General features: G+C 42.1%; 1 protein-coding gene across 4 annotated transcripts in view; it reads left to right on the top strand.

Annotated features, from left to right (window-relative positions):
* Window positions 1–20252, top strand: part of BTBD16 (BTB domain containing 16) — a 68864-nt gene that overhangs the window by 42088 nt on the left and 6524 nt on the right. For all 4 annotated transcript variants that reach the window (XM_017872240.1, XM_017872241.1, XM_017872242.1 and 1 more), the window contains exons 11-12: window positions 17889–17980; window positions 19897–19979. In XM_017872240.1, coding sequence (XP_017727729.1) covers window positions 17889–17980; window positions 19897–19979 — 175 coding nt within the window. The remainder of the gene's footprint in view (window positions 1–17888; window positions 17981–19896; window positions 19980–20252) is intronic.

The raw sequence follows: 20252 nt of genomic DNA, 5'->3' as shown, positions 1-20252 counted from the left end.
TTTTTTTTGAGACGGAGTCTCGCTGTGTAGCCCAGGCTGGAGTGCAGTGGCGCGATCTCGGCTCACTGCAAGCTCCGCCTCCCTGGTTCCCGCCATTCTCCTGCCTCAGCCTCCGAGTAGCTGGGACTACAGGCGCCCGCCACCGCGCCCGGCTAGTTTTTTGTATTTTTAGTAGAGACGGGGTTTCACCGTGTTAGCCAGGAGGGTCTCGATCTCCTGACCTCGTGATCCACCCGCCTCGGCCTCCCAAAGTGCTGGGATTACAGGCTTGAGCCACCGCGCCCGGCCTAGCATACACTTTTAAATATCTGTCTTCTTTCACGCAATAGTGTATCTGTAAAATCCATCCACGTGGCTGCGTGTAGCAATAACTTGTTTATTCTCATAGGATATTTCATTATATGATTATACCACAATTTATTCAGATGTTGATGGACATGTTCAGCCACTAGGAATAGTATTGCTATATACAACCACGTACATGTCTTGTGGTACACATAATTATGTGCTTCTATTGGGTAAAAACCTAGGAATAGAATTACTATGTCATAGGGTATGAATAGGTTCAACTTTAGTAAATGCTGCCAAACAGTTTGCAAAGTGGCTGTGCTAATTTATTCCCTAACCAGCAGTGCATGAGAATTCTGATTTTTCTATATCCTTGCCAACACTAGGTGTATTCGGTCTTTCACTTTTCTTTTTCTTTTCTTTTCTTTTCTTTTCTTTTCTTTTCTTTTCTTTTTTTTTTTTTTTTTTTTTTTTTTTTTTTTTTTTTTTTTTTTTTTTTTGGCAGTCTCGCTCTGTCTCCCAGGCTGGAGTGCAGTGGCATAGTCTCAGCTCACTGCAACCTCCACCTCCCAGGTTCAAGCAATTCTCCTGCCTCAGCCTCCCGAGTAGCTGGGACTATAGGCATGTGCCACCACACCCAGCTAATTATTGTATTTTTAGTAGAGACGGGGTTTCACTATGTTGGCCAGGCTGGTCTTGAATGCCCAACCTTAGGTGATCCACCCGCCTCAGCCTCCCAAAGTGCTGGGATTACAGGCGTGAGCCACTGCTTCCGGCTGGTCTTTCACTTTTCTAATGGATGGAGAGTGGAACTAATTGGCCTATTCCCTTTTAATTTACGTTCCCCTGCTAATGAGGCTGAGCATTTCTTTATATATTTGTTAGCCATTGGGTATCTTCTTTAGTGAGGTGCCTGTCCAAGTCCTTACCCCATCTTTTCTATTAGGTGGTCATGTTCTTTTCTATGTTCTGCTACATTGTGGTCCATGTCCTTGTTGGATATATGAATTCCAAATACCTTCTCTCTGTGGCTGGCTTTCTCACTTTCACAATGGCCTTTTGTTGTTGTTGAGACAGAGTCTTACTCTGTTGCCCAGGCGGGAGTGCAGTGATGTGATCTAGGCTCACTGCAAACTCTGCCTCTTGGGTTCAAATGATTCTCCTGCCTCAGCCTCCCGAGTAACTGGGATTACAGGCATGTGCTATCACGCCTGGCTAATCTTTTGTATTTTTAGTAGAGACGGGGTTTCACCATGTTGGCCAGACTGGTCTCAAACTCCTGATCTCAGGTGATCTGCCTGACTTGGCCTCCCAAAGTGCTGGGATTACAGGCATGAGCCACTGTGCCTGGCCTCATAATGCTCTTTTGATGAACCAAATTTTAAATTTTAAGGCAGTCCAATCTATCAAGCCTTTCTTTTATAGTTAGTACTTTTTTTTTTGAGATGGAGTCTCACTCTGTCACACAAGCTGGAGTATAATGGTACAATCTCAGTTCACTGCCACCTCTGCCTCCCGGGTTCAAATGATTCTGTTCCCTCAGCCTCCTGAGTAGCTGGGATTACAGGCACATGCCACCATACCTGGCTAGTTTTTGTATTTTTAGTAGAGACGGGGTTTCACGATGTTGGTCAGGCTGTTCTAGAACTCCTGACCTTGTCATCCGCCTACCTCGGCCTCCCGAAGTACTGGGATTACAGGCTTGAGCCACCACGCCTGGCCTATAGTTAGTGCTATTTAAGTATCTTTGCCTATTCCAGTGCCACGTGGATATTCTCCTATTTTCTTCTAGAAGCTCCATTGTTTTACCTTGCATTTAGATCTAGAGTCCATCCAGAAGTATTTTTTTGAGTATAGTGTGAGGGACGGGCCATGGTCACGGTCCTTCTTTTCATAAGGATGCACAATTGATCCAGCACCGTTTACTGGAAAGGCCATGCTTTGCTCTCTGCTCTGCAGTGTCACCTTTGTCACAACATATTTTACATGCTATAAGTGTTAGTGTCATGCAACTATATGTATGACATACGCATCATTTTTAGTATCTCTATTCTGTGCCATTAGTCTTGTCTATCCTTGAAGCAATACCACACTTTCTTAATTACTGTTTCGTTATAAATCTTGAGATGGAATAAGACATCCACCAATTTTGTTCTTCTCCAAGATTACCTTGGTCATTCTTGGTCCTTCGGATTTTCACATATTTACATTAGAATCAGATTGTCAAATTCCACCAAAAAAGACAAGAGAAAAAAATGCTGAGATTTTGACTGGGAAGATGTTGAATATGTAGATCAATTTGGGGAAAATTGACCTCTTTAGAATACTGGGATTTGTAATCCATGAAAATGGTATACATCTCCATTTGTTTGTCTTTTAAAATTTCTTGACCAGGCTCAGTGGCTCACACCAGTAATTCCAGCACTTTGGGGAGGCCTAAGGCTGGGAGTTAGAGACCAGCCTGGGCAACGTAGTGGGACCTCTTTACAAAATAAAATTTAAAAATTAGCGGGGCATGGTGGCACACTCTTGTAGTCCCAAATACTTGAGAGGCTGAGGCAGGAGGATCACTTGAGCCTGGGAATTTGAGCCTGCAGTGAGCTGTGATTGTGCCAATGCACTCCAGCCTAGATGGCAAAGTGAGACACTGTCACAAAAAATATTAAAAATAAAAATAAAATTTCTCGCAATAATATTTAACAGTTTATTGTGTAGAGGTCTTGCTCATTTTCTGTTGTATTTATTCCTAAGTGTATAATGTTTGCTGACTCTATTGTAAATGGTATCATTTAAACATTTTTATATTCTAATTGTTCAGTGCTGATACATAGACATACAATAGTTTTGCATATTGACTTTGTGTTCATATATTGATAGATTTTCTTATTAATTTTAATAATAGCCTGTACATTTTCTTCTATGTTTTCTACATATAATTATGATTTTTAAAGAATAATGCTAGATTCATCTCTTTCTTTCCAAATCTTGTGTCTTTCACTTATTTTTCTTCCCTTATTGCACTAGGTGGAACCTCCAGTATCATGTTGAGTAGACGTGGTGATAATGAATATCTTTTTTTTCTCCCCAGTTTCAAGGAAAAAGCTTTCGGTAATTCCCAATCTATGTATGCTGTTTGCTGTGGGTTTGGTGTAGATACTCTTTATCAGATTTTGAAAATCCCCTTCTATTTCTAGAGTTTTTAAATCATGAGTGAATCTTACCAACTTTACCAAATGGTTTTCAGATTCTCTCAAAATGATATATAGTTTTCTCCTTTTTGCTGTGAATGTGGTAAAATATATTGATTTTTCAAAGCAATAAACTTTGAGGTGTGACTTAATTACAGCAAGATAAGTACATTTTAAACGTACAGTTTGATGACTTTGATAAATAGATATGCCTGTATAACCAGCACTGCAATCAAGATATAGAACTGTTCATTTATTTTTTAATGGTAAACCAACTGTGTATTCCTAGAATGAAACCAACTGGGTCAAGCAATGTTATCCTCTTTTGTGTCACTGAATTCTATTTGCTGACTGTTTAGAATTTTTGCCTATATATTCATGAGAGATATTAGCTTGAAATTTTCCTTTCTTGGTTTATCCTTGCCAGCTTTTAATTAATATTGAGGTTATGCTAGTGTCATCAAATAAATTTCAAAGCAGTCCCTCTTCTTCTGGTTTCTGGAAGAGTTTGGGAGAGACTGCTATTTTGTTTCCCTGAATATTTGGAAGAATTTATCAGTGAAGCCGTTTGGGTTTGAGATTTTGGAAGACTTTTACTTACAGATAGCATTTTCTTTATATATATAGTATTATTCAGATTTTATGGGTCTTTTTGTGTCCCTTTTAGTTATGGTCTGTTTTTCAAGGAATGTGCACTTTTCATCTAAATTGTTTTAAATTTACTGACACCAGTCATTAACAAACTTTCTCTTTTTAGAGCTTTTTTGAGGAATAATTGGAATTCAATAAACTGCACATAGCTAAGGTTTCAATTTGATGAGTTCTGATGTACATAAGTACCCCAAAATGATCATTACCATAAAATAATGAAAATATCCATCTCACATAAAGGTTTCCTTATGACACTTAATGATCCGCTCGTAGGCCGGGTGCAGTGGCTCACCCCTGTAATCCCAGCATTTTGGGAGGCCGAGGCAGGTGGATCCCCTGAGGTTGGGAGTTCCAGACCAGCTTGCCCAACATGGTGAAACCCTGTCTCTGCTAAAAATACAAAAATTAGCCAGGCGTGGTGGCGCACATCTGTCATCCCAGCTACTTGGGAGGCTGAGGCATGAGTATCACTTTGAACCTGAGAGACGGAGGTTGCAATGAGCCGAGATCACACCATTGCACTCCAGCCTGGGTGACTGAGTGAGACTCCAACTCAAAAACAAACAAAAAAAACCAAAACAATCCACTAGTCCTCTTTGCTGCAGCCCCACCACCACCCTTGGTGGGCAAACACAGATCTGCTTCTATCACTCTTGATTTGTTTGCATTTTCTAGAATGTTATACAGTCATGTGTCACTGAACAACTAGGATGTGTTCTGAGACATGCATTATTAGGCTGTTTCATCCTTGTGCAAACATCATAGGGTGTGCTTACACAAACCTAGATGGCATAGCCTACTACACACCTGGGCTATATGGTATAGTGTATCACTCCTGGACTACAAACCTGTACAGCATGTTCCTGTAGTGAATATCATAGGCAGTTGTAACACAATGGTAAGTATTCATGTATCTAAACATAGAAAAGGTACAGTAAAAATATGATGTAAAAGATTAAAAAAAGGTACACCTGTACAGGGCACTTACCATGCATGGAGCTTGCAGGACTAGAAGTTGCTCTGGTGAGTCAGTGAGTGAGTGGTGCATAAATTTGAAGGCCTAGGACATTACTGGGCAGTACTGTAGACTTTTTTTTTTTTTTTGGAAACGGAGCTTTTTTCTTTTGCCTAGACTGGAGTGCAACGGCACAATCTCGGCTCACCACAACCTCCGCCTCCCGGGTTCAAGTGATTCTCCTGCCTCAGCCTCCTGAGTAGCTGGGATTACAGTCATGCGCTAGCACGCCTGGCTAATTTTTTGTATTTTTAGTAGAGACAGGGTTTCTCCATGTTGGTCAGGCTGGTCTCGAACTCCCAACCTCAGGTGATCCACCCGCCTTGGCCTCCCAGCGTGCTGGGATTAAAGGCGTGAGCCACTGCGCCTGGACTGCTGTAGACTTTATAAATGCTGTGCACTTAGGCTACACTGAAATGTTATTTCTTCAATAATGAATAAACTTTAGCTTACTACAAGTGTTTACTTTATAATTTTTTAAAATTTTAAAACTTGACTGTTTCATAATAAGACTTAGCTTAAAACACAAACACATTATACAATTGTACAAAAATATTTTCTTTATAATCTGTTCTATAAACTCTTACCCTGTTTTTTTAAAATTTTATGTTTATTTTTTACTTTTAAAACTTTTTGTTAAAAACTAAGCCACAAACACATGCATTAGTCTAGGCCCACATGGGGTCAGGACCATTAATGTCACTGTCTTCCACCTCCACATCTTGTCCCACTGGAAGGCCTTCAGGGACAATGACACCCATGAAGCCGTCATCGCCTATGATAACAACGGCTTCTTCTGGAATACCTCCTGAAGGTCCTGCTTGAGGCTGTGAACTTTTTTTTTTTTTTATAAGTAGAAGGAAAACACTATACAATAAAGATTAAAAGCATCTAATAGTAAGTACATAAGCCAGTAACAGTCATTTATTATTGATTATTAAGTATTATGTACTGAACATAATTGCATGTACTATACTTTTGCCCAACAGGCAGCACAATAGGGTGTTTTTTACACCAGCCTCACCACAAACACATGTGTTGTGCTATGGAATCACTAGACAATAGAACTTGTTCAGTCCTGTCTTTCAGTTCCATTATAATCTTTTGGGACCACTATCTTATATGTGGTCTGTTGTTGACTGAAACATTGTTAAGTGGTGTCTGACTGTATATCTAGAATGTTATGTAAATAAATCATGGAGTCTGTACTCCTTTTTTTCTGGATTCTTTTACTCATCATAATTATTCAGAGATTCATCCATGCTGTTGCATGTATCAGTAGATCTTTTTGTTTATTGCTGAGCGATATTCCATTCATGGATTACCAAAATTTGTTTTTCTGTTCATCTTTTCATAGACATTTGGGTTGTTTTTCGTAACTTCATAAATAAAGTTACTATAAATTTTCCTGTACAAGTCTGTATGGGGGAATATGCTTCCATTTCTTTTAAGTAAATAAACACCTAGGAATAGAATGGCTAGGTAAAATGGTAGGTGTATGTTTAACTTTTTAATAATCTGCCAAACTGTTTTCCAATGTGGTCGCACTATTTTTTGTTTTGTTTTGTTTTGTTTTTTGTTTTTGAGACAGAGTATCACTCTATTGCCCAGGCTGGAGTGCAGTGGCATGATCTTGGCTCACTGCAACCTCACCTCTGCCTCCCAGGTTCAAGTGATTCTCCTGCCTCAATGTCCCGAGTAGCTGGGATTACAGGCACATGCCAACACGCCCGGCTAATTTTTGTATATTTAGTAGAGATGGGATTTTGCCATGTTGGCTAGGCTGGTCTCAGGCGATCCACCTGCGTTGGCCTCCCAAAAGGGGGCATTTCATTTGCTCCACATCCTTGCTAATATTTGGTCAGTCTTTTTAATTTTTGCCAATTTAATGCATTTGTAATGGTATCTCATTGTGATTCTAATTTACATTTCCCCAATGACTAATGATGGTAAGCATCGTTTCATATGATTATTTGTCCTTCATTTATCTTCTTTAGTGAAAAATCTGTTCAAACGTTTGGCCCATATTTTTAAAACCTGTTTGTTTATTATTGAATTGTGAGTATTCTTTATATATTCTGGATACAAGTCCTTTGTCAGATATATATTTCATAGATATTGTCTCCAAATCTATTACTTATATTTTCACTTTCAAAATAGTGTAGTTTGAATATCAGAAGTTTTTTATTTTGATGTTTAATGTGTTGACTCTTTTTTTTCTTTTCAGTTCATTCCTTTTGTGTCCTACTTAATAATCTTGCCAAAGCAAGATGACTATGATTTTTCCTCTATGTTTTCTTCTGGGAGATTTATTGTTTTAGCACTCACATTTATATTTATGATTAATTTTGAGTTAAGTTTTATATATATGTGAGGTAAGGGTTAATGTTCATGTTTTGCATATAGATATCCAATTATTCAGAATGATATGTTGAAAAATTATCCTATTTTCCTTGAATTGCTTTTGGCACCTTTGTCAAACATCAACCATATGTGTGTGTTTATTTTGGGACTCAATATTCTGTTCCTTTAAACCATATTCCTATTTTATACTAATATATTATCTTGATTAGGTAATTCATTTTTACTAAGTCTTGACATAAGGTAATGTAAGTTCTCCAGCTTTGTTCATTTTTTTCAAAGTTATTTTGACTACTCTAGCTTCTTTGCACTTTCATATTAATTTTAAAATCAGCTTGACAGTTTTTATAGAAAAATCTCATGGAATTTTGATAAAGATTGTCTTCAATATACGGGCCAATTTGGGAAGAATTTGCATCTTAACAAGATTGAGTCTTCTGGTCCATGAATATCGTATATCTTTCCATTCATTTAGGTCCTTTTAAATTTCTTTCATAAATGTTTCATGTAGTTTTGCACATTGTTTAGAAAATTTATCTCTAAGGCTTTCATATTAACACTATTGTAAAAGGTATTATTTTAACTTTGATTTCTGATTGTTCTCTGCTAATATGTAGAAATATAAAATTAATTTTTTACATTGACTTTGTATTATGCAACCTTAGGAGAACTCAACTGTAGTTCTAGAAACTTTTTTTATAGATTCCTTAGGAATCTACATAGGCAATCATATCACCTGTAAACAAAGATAATTTTATTTCTTCCTTTTTATCTGTATGCCTGTTTTTGTTCTTGCCTTATTACACTGAATAGAATATTCAGTACATTGTTGAACAGAAGTGGTGAGAGTGGACCTTCTTGCCTTGTTCTAGATTACTGGAGGAAAGAATTTAATCTTTCATTATTAAATAAAATTTTAGCTATAGGTTTTTTATAATTACCCTTTATCATGTTGAAGAAGTTCCTTTTATTTCTAGTTTGATGATAGATTTTATCAGGAATAGATGTTTTATTTTGTCAAATGTTTAGTTTGCCCTTCTTTTCCTAGTTTCATAGGTGGAAACTTAAGTCATTGGTTTAAGACCTTTTTTCTAAGTGTTTAGTGCTATAAATTTCCCTCTAATTATTGCTTTAGCTGCATCTGAGAAATTTTGATATGTTGTGTTTTAAACTTCATTCAGTACAAAATACTTTCTAATTTCCCCTTTGAGTTCTTCTTTGCCCTATGGATTAATTAGAACTGTGTTCTTTGTTTTGCAAATATTTGAGGATTTTTTAAGATATCTTCCTGTTACTGATTTCTAACTTAATTCCATTGTTATCAGAGAAAATACTTTGTATGATTTTAGCTCTTTTAAATTATTGAGACTTGTTTTATAGCTCACAATATGATCTCTCTTGGTAAAAATGTTTTAAAAGTCTTTATAATTGTATTTTATGTATATTTTAAAAAATTTCAACTTTTATTTCAGATTTAGGGGGTACATGTACAGGTCTGTTTCATGGATATATTACATGATGCTCAGGTGTGGTACAATTGATCCTGTCACCCAGGTACTGAGCATAGTACTCAATAGGTATATTTCCAGCCCTTATCTCCCTCCCTCCCAACTCTAGTAGTCCCTAGTTTCTATTTTTCCCATATTTATGTTCATGTGTACCCAATGTTTAGCTTCCATGTGTAAGTGAGAACATATGGTATTTGGTTTTGTGTTTCTGCATTAATTCACTTAGGATAATGGTCTCCATCTGCATTCATGTTGATATGAACACAATATATATATTTTTAATGGCTATGTGGGATTCCATGGTATATATGCACTACATTTTCTTTGTCCAATCCACCATTGATGGGCATCTAGGTTGATTCCATGTCTTTGCTATTGTGAATAGTGCTGTGATGAACATACGTGTGCATGTGTCTTCTTCGTAGAATGATTTGTTTTCCTTTGGGTATATACCCACCCAGTGATGGGTTTGTTGGGTCAAATGGTATAGTGCAATTTTCAGTTCTTGAGAAATCTCCAAACTACTTTCCACAGTGGCCGAACTAATTACATTCCCACCAAAAGTGTCCCCAGAAAAGTGTTCCCTTTTCTCCACAACCTTGGGAACATTTGTTATTTTTTGACTTTTTAATAATAGCCATTCTGGCTAATATAAGATGGTATCTCATTGTGGTTTTGATTTGCCTTTTTCTGATGATCAGAGATGTTAAACATTTTAGCGTATGTTTCTTGGCCACTTGTATGTCTTCTTTTGAAAAGTATTTGCTCGTGTCCTTTTCTACTTTTAATGGGGTTGTTTTTTGCTTGTTGATTTGTTTAAGTTCCTTATAGATTTGGGATATTACACCTTTGTTGGATGCATGGTTTTTTTTTTTTTTTTTTTTTTTTTTTTTTGAGGCGGAGTCTCACTCTATCGCCCAGGCTGGAGTGCAGGTGGCCGGATCTCAGCTCACTGCAAGCTCCGCCTCCCGGGTTTACGCCATTCTCCTGCCTCAGCCTCCCGAGTAGCTGCGACTACAGGCACCAGCCACCTCGCCTGGCTAGCTTTTTGTATTTTTTAGTGGAGACGGGGTTTCACCGTGTTAGCCAGGATGGTCTCGAACTCCTGACTTCGTGATCCACCCGTCTCGGCCTCCCAAAGTGCTGGGATTACAGGCTTGAGCCACCGCGCCCGGCCGGATGCATAGTTTTTATGTTTACTCTGTTGATGATTTCTTTTGCTGGGCAGAAGCTCTTAAGTTTAATTAGGTCCCACTTGTCAATTTTTGTTTTTATTGCAATTGCTTTTGAGGACAATCACAAATTCTCTGAAAAGACTGATATCCAGAAAGATATTTCCCAGGTTTCTTCTAGGATTTTTATAGTTTTAGGCCTTACATTTAAGTCTTTAATCCACTTGGTAAATGTTTATGTTTTTAGTATCTGTAGAATTCGTTGTGATAGCCCTCTTTTCATATCAGATGTTGAAAATTTATGTATTTCTCTTCTTTCTTTCCTTGATCAGCATTGATAGAGAGTTATTTTATTAATTTTTTTAAAAACACCTTTTGACTTGACACACCTGTTGATATTTTTCAATTGTATATTTTCTATTTCATTAATTTTTCTCTTCATTCTTTCCTTCTACTTTCTTCAAGAATTACTTGATATTCTTTTTCTAACCTCTTGAGATAGGTGTTTAGATGTCTGATTTCCAGGCTCTCTTCTTTTCTGATTTAGAGCTATACATTTCCTTTAACTGCATCCCAGGCGTTTTGATATAATCTGCATGTGTATAGTGTATTAGGTCAGGAGTGGGGGCGGCTTTATCAGACATTCTAGTAGGGGACAGGTGGGTGGAGAAAGTGAGGAGGACTTGGGAACAGTTGCCACTCTTTCCATGAGGGGCAAAGTGTCTGAGCTCTGGTGATATCAAGAAGATGGAGTGGAAAGAGTGTCTGTAAGAACAAATATGGTAGCAAGAGAATTAATTCATTCATCTGGTTCACCTGGCTAGAAAAGGAGATGAAAGAAGATGGGAGAAGCAGCCCAATGCAGTTTGGAATCCATGGTGATTTATTCAAAAATATGGCACCTGTGGAAGATGATCTTATTTTGGATTAATTATGGTGAATTTAAAGAGATCAACTCTTTATCAGGAGCTCAGGTGTATGGTGTATTTCAAAAGCCATCTTGCTAGAGTGATCTGCTGTGCCTCCACACTTGGCTCAGTTATCCCCAAGGAAACCCTCCAGGAGCACCCTCTCTCCCCACAGTCTGATTCAGATGTTCAGTCTCGGGGCTCCATAGTATTGCATGCCCATCTCTATAAGCTTTCTCCTTGTAAATAAAATAATTATTGGGATTATCTATTCCTAAGCATGGCTCCCACACTGGTCATTTGCAGCAAGGACTGTATCTCACTCACTTTACCCTCCCAGTCCTCAATCTTTAGTAGCTAGTAGCTGTTGACTAAGTACTGAATGAATGGTGCTTTGAATGTTCTTTAATGGTGGTTTTCACCTCTGAAATATTTCACTTTAACTCTGAAAACTACTCTGCATTGCATGTCAGGTACACACCGTAAGAAAGAATATAGTGACTTTCTGGCCTTTTCAGTGTTAAATTGAAACAGTGTCCTGTTTGCAGAGTGACAGCTTGAAGGGCACAAAACATGGGATGGTTTCAGTCCTGCTGGGTATGGATTTGACCTTGATTTGCAACTTTCTCCCTCCAGCCTTAGGCATTACAGTATGTATGCTACATTTCAAGTGGAACTGTCTTCTCAGGGCCTAGGGATGACTCTCCAGTTGCTTTGTGTATGCTCAGGTTCAGGAGGAGATTGACAAGTAGCTTCTTGTTGCTTCTTATGTGTCCTTTTATGGTATGTGGGGCAGGGCTGGATCTGAATGACTACTAGAAGGGTGGAGAATTCAGTCCTCAATCAGGTGAAATTGGTCACTATAATTAGAAGCAGAAAATGTCTTCCCACCTCCAAAAACCTTTATGAGAATAGTGTAGAACTCTTCTTATGATTGTACTAATTGAAATGAGTGGCAGTTTGGGAGCTACAGGACAACAAAATGCATTCAGGTCATGTCAGTTTGTAAATTACTTTATTAATTCAAAGAAGGTTGATGCTGGAAGGTCCCTTAGAAGTCACCTGGTCTCACCCTTTCATTCTGCAGTTGAATAAGCTAAGGCCCAGGCATAATGAGGAGCTTACTTAGGCTCCTTTTGCAAACGGATAGTGGTGCTGGGGTTGACCTTGGTCTTCAAGGTCTTCTGACACTCTTAGCTCTTAGGGTCAAGGGCAAATCAGCAGACATGTAATTCTAATCCTTAGCTGATTTGTTAGTCACTAAATAGGTATCTCTCAGACACTGCAGGGTAGATTCTGGCAATGAGCTTCCACCTCACCAGAAGGAGGAATTAATTTGAACGTAGCCAATGAAGCCAATTCCCATATGATCCAAACTTCTAGATTCCCCTGATTCTCCAGCTGAGTCTGTTCTTTCCTGTACCCTACCCAAAGCTGACCCAGCCTTTACAGAGCTGGACAAAGCCGGTTCCAGAAAGCCTTCTCTGATCTCACTTGTGCACTGGATGAATTCCTCCTCTTAGCTCCTCTTTGCGGAGAGAACAAGAGCATGTGCTGGCTGCATGGGTGTGCACTGGCGAACCCAACAGCACCTTCCCCCACCCATTTCCCCATATACCATTCCCAAGGGAACCGCAGGGGGAAACTTTCAAGGAGAGCTTCCCTGCCATGCCCTGTACCCTGGGTGCCCTGAGCCCACTGATTTCTTGAGGGAAATGTGCTATGATGCTGTGTCCCCAGGGAGGGCGAGGCCATGTGCCTCTTGTGATTCATGAATGGCATTTGCAGATGTAGCCAGAGTTAGCATAAAACTGGGCAACCCTGGTGTGTCAACACTGATCTCTTTACCAGCACATTAATTTTGAAATATCCCATGAGTCACGGACATTAGGCCATTAAATTGTTCTCTTTTAGAATAGCTCAACCAAGCCTTGTGCAGGGAGGTTGATGTATTCTGGGTCAAGAGGATTTCTCATTATCTGACGTTCGTGCTTCTTGCCTTGTTTGTGTCTTCTCTTGCTCTGAGAGGTGATGACTCTATTCCCCTTTAATTTGGATCTCTGGAACCTGAGTGTCTATTGTTCTCAGGGTCCCTAAATATTATGCTTAGTTGTTACTAATTTTCCCCCTTTGCCACATTGCTTCTTGGCTTTCTAGACATATTGAGAAGCAGAAGCACCAAAACATACCTTCAACAATAAGCATGGAGGAATGGAAGAAGTATAAGAGTCTGAGTGTAGGAGGTTCTTAAAAAGGGCAGCTGTGGTTGTGAGTAGACAGGATTTCCCTTTGTGCTAGGGTCAGGACCATCTTGACAGACAGAAGGACATTGAACTCAGTCTCAGTGAAAAGCTGGTAGGTCATAGTGGCAGCAGACAGGACCACATGGGCATTGAGATAGCAGCACAGACGCCTGTATGTGCAGCAAGTGTGTGTGAGTTTGTGCACCAGGGCTGGCCCTACTGGCATTCCTAGCAGGCAAGTCGTGGGTGAATGGAGGGATGGGATGGTGGAAATGAGGCTGGAGATTTGGCAGGGACCAAGTCGTTCTTCCAATTAATTCACCCAACATATTGCAAGCTAAGTGTCAGGCACTGTAAAAGACACCAAGAGTACAACAATGAACAATGCAGACACAAACCCTGTCATCACGGAGCTTGCAATCTAGGAGCAGAGACAAGCAATAAATGAGATGTATGTTAGGAGAAGTCAGCCCCGAGTCTTAGCCCCACCTCTGCCGTACACTGCCTGTAGACTTTGGGCAAGCACTGTAAGCACTGTGCATGGAGGTAATGACACGCACTCACTGGGACTGATGGGTGGGTCAGCCCTGACTCAAAGAAAAGGCCCAGGACAGCATGTGACGGGGTCCTAAAATGTGGTGACGTTTGGTAGGTTATGATGTAGGGGTGGCAGCAGGAATTATTGTTGCATTTATCGCAGTTGAGTGTCAGGAGCCAAGAGGACCATTTCCTGGAGAGAGAGAGATAGATAGATAGATAGATAGATAGATAGATAGATAGATAGATAATTTCTTTTTGAGATGGAGTCTCGCTGTGTCACCCAGGCTGGAGTGCAGTGGCACGATCTCGGCTCACTGCAACCTCTGCCTCCTAGGTTCAAGCAATTCTCCTGCCTCAGCCTCCCAAGTAGCTGGGATTGCAGGCGTCTGCCACCATGCCTGGCTAATTTTTGTGTTTTTAGTAGAGACGGGTTTTCACAATGTTGGCCAGGCTGGTCTCCAACTCCTGACCTAAGGTGATTTGCCCACCTCGGCCTCCCAAAGTGCTGGGATTACAGGCGTGAGCCACCGCTACCGGCCTCCATTTCCTGGTTCTTTGATTTCAGAAGAGTCCCAAGTCTTCCATGCTGAGTTGTATTTTGGGCAGGGGGAAAAAGCCATTTTCTCTTCTCATTGTGAGTTATTGCCCTAAAATGTGTATTTTTTTCAAACGTCTTAAAATTTAATATGTTAGTTCAAGTGTTTCTCAAATAAGCAAAGTCATTTTTAACCCTCATGTCTTTTTTAAAGTGGGAAAATATGCATAGCATAAATTTTCCCATTTGAACCATTCTTACGTGTTCAGTTCAGTGGCATTAAGTTTATTCACATTGTTATGCAGCCATCTCCAGAACTTTTCCATCTTCCCAAACTGAAACTCCACCCATGAAACAACTCCCATTCCCCTTCCCCAGTCTCTGGCAGCTACCGTTCTACTTTCTGTCTCTATGAATTTGATGACTCTAGGTACCTCATAGAGTAGAATCATCCAGCATTCACCCTTGCGCCTGGCTTACTGCTCCCAGGTTCATCATGCTGTAGCATATATGTATGTTAAGGCTAAAAATCTGAAGTGCTGGGAATATCAGGGCTGTGGGTCTGATAATCACAGGAAGGGTGGAAGGCTCCAGCAGATGACAGGGTAGAGGAAGTGAGAAAGTTGTGGCTAAGAGCACCTCTAAAATTACATTATGTACCCATCAGAGGGAGACTTGTCCCCAGGCACTGTCTTTCTGAGTCTATGGGAGATTTGTCCCCAAGGTCTGGCAAGTAGAACCCAGGGCCAACCTGGATGTGTCCTTCAGTAGCAAGGCACTGTGAACTGTCTTCCCTAGAGAGGTCACGTCCCAGGGTTTCTCAGTGAACTTTGGGAGGCATAGACCATCGCCTGAAGTTGTCTCAAAAAAGTGAGCACTAAACCAAAAGAGGTCTTTGCACAAACAGAGCGCAGTACCAGAGAAATCATGCCAGTCTTTGAGTTTACCAGCGTAGCCAAGCACAGTAGTCCCCAGACTTAGCAGCTGCTTGCTCCCTCCCATCTTACGTGACACCATGTGAAGGCACTCGCCACTGGGCCAGAGAGGAGCAGGTGCCTCCACTCCCAGACAGTTAAGTGGCGCCAAGTAAAATGGAAAATGTGCTGGACTGGCCCTGAGTGGCCTGTGTAGGACACTGGCTCCAAGACAATGGACCTTGCTAGGCTCCCAGAGCCAGGTTATATTGATCAGTTCTGAGGGTGGACCACAATCCTTAGATCCTTTAAGATTTCAGGAAATCAGAAGCTGAGGACACCACTTTCTTTCTTTGAGGTGGCCCATAACTTGGGTGATTTGGAGGGTGGCAATGATGATGAATACCGCCAAGAACAATTCCCTGCATTTGACCCTGCTTAAGTCCATTCACTTTCCCTGGGGCAGGAGGACAATGGTGGCGCTTATGGGTGTTGAGGACTCACTGGGTGCCAGCAGCTGGCCCAAGCCCTTCCCACTGTCAGCTTTACTCCTCCCTCCTCCCCAAGGCAACACCTGTGGCTGCTGCTCCCACTTGATAGAGGAGAGTGAAGCTCTGAGAGGCCCGGTCACAGGACTGTGACTGGCTGGGTTGGGATTGGACCCTGGTCTGCCTGCCTCAGGGACTCCAACTTGGTTGGATGATGAGATGACTCATGGCCTTTCCATGTCAGCCACAAAAGTGGGTATCCTTGCCACTTCCCAGAGGCCCCAAGGGGTCATCAAGTCCAACCAGCTGTCTCAACAAAGCTGTTTCCAAATCCTCTGGGACAGGATGGCTGTCCAGAGAGGCCCTGGCTGAATGGCCTGCGGGTCTGAGTGCCTCTGAAAGGGAGGATCAGGGTCTCGGTTCCTCTTGTCCCTGCCAGCAGCCTTGCCATGCCAAGCACGTCAGCAGAACCGGCGTCTGGAGCTTCCTGGTGGGGGGCAATGCTTTCCTCCAGATGGGTCCTTTCCTTTCTGGGGCTGAATCTGTTTTTAAGCTGCAGCTCCAGCAGGGGCCCACTGCTTAGGGCAGCACCCGGCTGTGGAGCCCTGGCCATAGGTGCTGGCTTGTCCCCAGAACACTGGGCAGGGCTAAGGAGGATGGCGTCAGCTTGGCCCCTTCTTGCCACTTGGCACCTGCTGCCCAGCCATGATGACGCCTCAGCTGTTCCTCCATGACATGAAGAAAAAGAAGCAGAAGAAGGAGGAGGCTCAGATCATCTGAGGAAAGGAAGTGAGCCAGTGTTATTTGTCTCACGAAGATGTCAGTGTTTTCAGGGCACAGGCACCGCACCCACCAGCCCCGGCTCCACTTACCCTGGGTAATGGAGGGCTGGTTCCAGAACCAGTAGTTCTGCACTCCTGAAAGCATCTGCCTGACTTTATTTATGGCTGCTCTGTCCACCTCCGGAGACAGGCACAGGGTAGATGCTGGTAAATAACCCTCGAATCGAATCAGAACTCACTTGTCTTTATGCCTACAACTTTTCTGCACCCCTAGGCCTATCTTCTGGGACCTCTGGCGTGGAGCGGTTGGGTGGTCCCAGAAATTCCCAGATCTTATAAAAATAAACGGTTCCGGGAAAGCTGGCGGGCATCTCTGACAGAGGGGACCACAGGGTCAGTGGTGCCTTCTGTCCAGCTGAGACAGGATGTAACTTGGACATCACTCTTGATTTACGGAAAAATAATCTACACGTACCCTGGGTGGGTCCTATGCAGGCTCTGCCTTGAGGGAGTGACTGCATTTCCAAAGGGACTTGGAAACATTGTTCTGCGTTGTCCCCATTTATGAAAAGTGACCATTTTTGTGAAGTAAGTTATTTCAAAACAAGGGCAGGGAATGCGTGTCTGTGTGTGTGTGTCTTCTCAAAAAGAACTGGATATTCTCAACCTGGCGCTGGCCTTCAGCTCCATGAGGAAGTTAATTGGAGCTTGGTATTAACGCTGAGTATAGCAGAACTGATCCGGACACCAGCTGCTAAAACTAGTTCCCCACACAGCCATTCTCTTCTTTTAAATTTTACCAGAAAGCACTTACGAAGCACCTAATTTGATCGCTTACTGGAAGGGCAGCATATGTACAGGGGGAGTCAGGAGTCCCAGGTTCCAGTCCGAGCTGAGCCTCTTTTTCCCATCTGTAAAATGGAGCTCACCATCCTTGCCCCGTCTGCCCCACAGGAAGTTGGTGAGATTCAAGTGAGAACTGTAAAGTAACATGCGTTCCCATTAGTCACTAAATACACTTTTATTGAGCGCCTGCTATGTGCAGAACTCAGTGGTAGATGCTGAGGAGAATATAAGCGTTTGTCTCCATTACCATCTCTGGGGCTGGACTTTATAAAATGTCATCTAAGCCACCATCTGCTTTCATATACCTGACCCCTCCAGAGAGACTGAGGGTCCATCTCCCCCTGGCTGGTGAAGCCACTAGTCTCTACAACATGGCTTTCCCTAGCCCGAGCTAATTCCAGAAAGGAGTTTGCTGAAGGACTGTTATTCTTCTTTATGCCTCTGCTAAGCTTTCCCGAGAACTGTTGCTTTCTGGACCGGGATATAGGACAGAGCTTGAGGCCACTCTTCCTCTGCTTGCGTCTGCACGGCATCACCAAAGGTAAGCCCCAGTCCCGGGGAGCGCATCCACAGGAAAGCTGCTGGGCACCTGCCCACCCCGTAGCCACTGCTGGGGGAGCCTCACCTGATGTTTCCAAGGGAATCACCTGAAACATGGTATTGTCACTTCCAAGCTATGTGACGTCAGGAAAGTCATGCAGCCTCGAAAGTCATATAGCCTCTTGGTCTCACTTTCCCTATCTGTAAAATGAGGGTAATTAGAGCTCTGATGAAATGCAATGATGGCTAAAAGGAGCTTATATATTGTGAAGCAGTGTACAGCTGCCAAGGGCTGTTTTATTGGCGTCTAATTGTATGTCCTACCTCGTCACATGCTTCACTTCTAGGCCCCTTGTTCTGCAGTTTGGGAGAAAACTCTAGATTTGTGCTCCCTCAACCTCATGCTCTGGGCACAAGGGGATGATACCTGTAACTCGGAAACGCCGGGCGCGGTGGCTCAAGCCTGTAATCCCAGCACTTTGGGAGGCCGAGGCGGGCGGATCACGAGGTCAGGAGATCGAGACCATCCTGGCTAACACGGTGAAACCCCGTCTCTACTAAAAAAATACAAAAAACTAGCCGGGCGAGGTGGCAGGCGCCTGTAGTCCCAGCTACTCGGGAGGCTGAGGCAGGAGAATGGCGGGAACCCGGGAGGCGGAGTTTGCAGTGAGCTGAGATCTGGCCACTGCACTCCAGCCTGGGTGACAGAGTGAGACTCCTTCTCAAAAAAAAAAAAAAAAAAAGAAATGTGGGTGAATATGTTTTTGGCAGTCCAGGAGGCCACCCAGTGAGATCTTTGCATCTGAAAGGACATCTGAGAACATTTTCAAAGCCATTTCCAGCTATCCAGATACAATAAGTGGCTCTAGAATTCAGGAATGGTTGATGGGGCCAGGTAGTTTTTGTCCAAGTTGCTTCTAAACACTCCAGAAACACTGATTACCTGATCTCAAACCTCATTTCCCAGGCAGGATTGCAGTCAGGGGGTCGTGAATGTTGGGGTGAGGCGTGGTTGTGGGGGAACACTAACTCTTCCCCAGAGACCTGGGAAGGGAGATCTAGGGAAAAGTATAGGGAAAAAAATAAAACTAGAAATTTTAAATTGGAGCTATGTGCAACTTAAATATCTTCTTCCTTTTTGCTTTGTAATTTTTTCGATAATATTGTGAGAACTGAAATATCTTTAAAGAATAAGGAGGACTGGTCAAAGCTGACCTTTGAGGGTCACTGATGGCTTTTCCTTTAACAATAGTTCTCAAGGTACCTTCCAGGGTTCACTGGGCAGCAATATCTTCGTGCAGGATTGTTGAGAGTATATTTTATTCAAAATAATGTAAGTCACACTTAAGTTGTACATTAATGTGTAGTATAGACATTTTTTAAACTGAAGTTGAAATGGCCATCCAATTTGGAGTGAATGTATTGTTTCCTTTGGAAGATTATTTGTATAAGGTGGGTTTTTTTTGTTTTTTTTTTTTGAGATGGAGTCTCACTCTGTCCCCCAAGGCTGGAGTACACTGGTGCAATCTTGGCTCACTACAACCTCTGCCTCCTGGGTTCAGGCGATTCTCCTGCCTCAGGCTCCCAAGTAACTGGGATTAAAGACGTGCGTCGCCACACCCAGCTAATTTTTGCACTTTTAGTAGTGACGGGGTTTCGCCATGTTGGCCAGGCTGGTATTTCTGTAAGTTTTTAAAAGAGAATTGATTTGGAATAGAAAAGTAATTGACTCTGAACATAACCACAGTGACCCTGAGATGGTTTATTTCCACTTTGTCAATCAAACCTTAAAGGAGACCATCCACCCCTTTCTCTTCCCTCAGCTCCTGACTTCTTCCTTTTCCTTTCTGTAAATGAGACTTCTGAGGCTCTGGTGTGAATAACACTAAAAACCCTTCTCTTTGTGTTTCTTCCCAGGCAAGGATCTGGAGGTGCTGCGGTACATTAACTTCTTCCCGGAGTCGTGGCTGAACCGGGTTACAGCCAACCACTACCACGCAGTGAGTTGCCTGCTGTGCGAGAACACAGTTGTCGAAATGTGTTGCCTCTCTGACTTTGCTTTTCTGGAGATGGGTTTCACTTTTAAAACCTCTAGATCTCTGAGGTCAGGACATATCTGGATCGTCCTCCAGGGAAAGCGGGGGAGAGCAGGGCCTGGGAAGGAGAGAAGGGAGGAGACCCAGCTTTGGAATCCGGGTGGTTTGAGCTCCCCTCATAAGCATTTTTGTTCTTGGTGCAGATTAACAAATGTTGGGACCAAATTACTCTTCCTC

Source organism: Rhinopithecus bieti, unplaced genomic scaffold (assembly GCF_001698545.2).
Source record: "Rhinopithecus bieti isolate Rb0 unplaced genomic scaffold, ASM169854v2 scaffold_6710, whole genome shotgun sequence".
NCBI lineage: Eukaryota > Metazoa > Chordata > Mammalia > Primates > Cercopithecidae > Rhinopithecus > Rhinopithecus bieti.
Note: the sequence above shows the minus strand (reverse complement) of the source record. Positions and strands in the feature narration are given on the sequence as shown.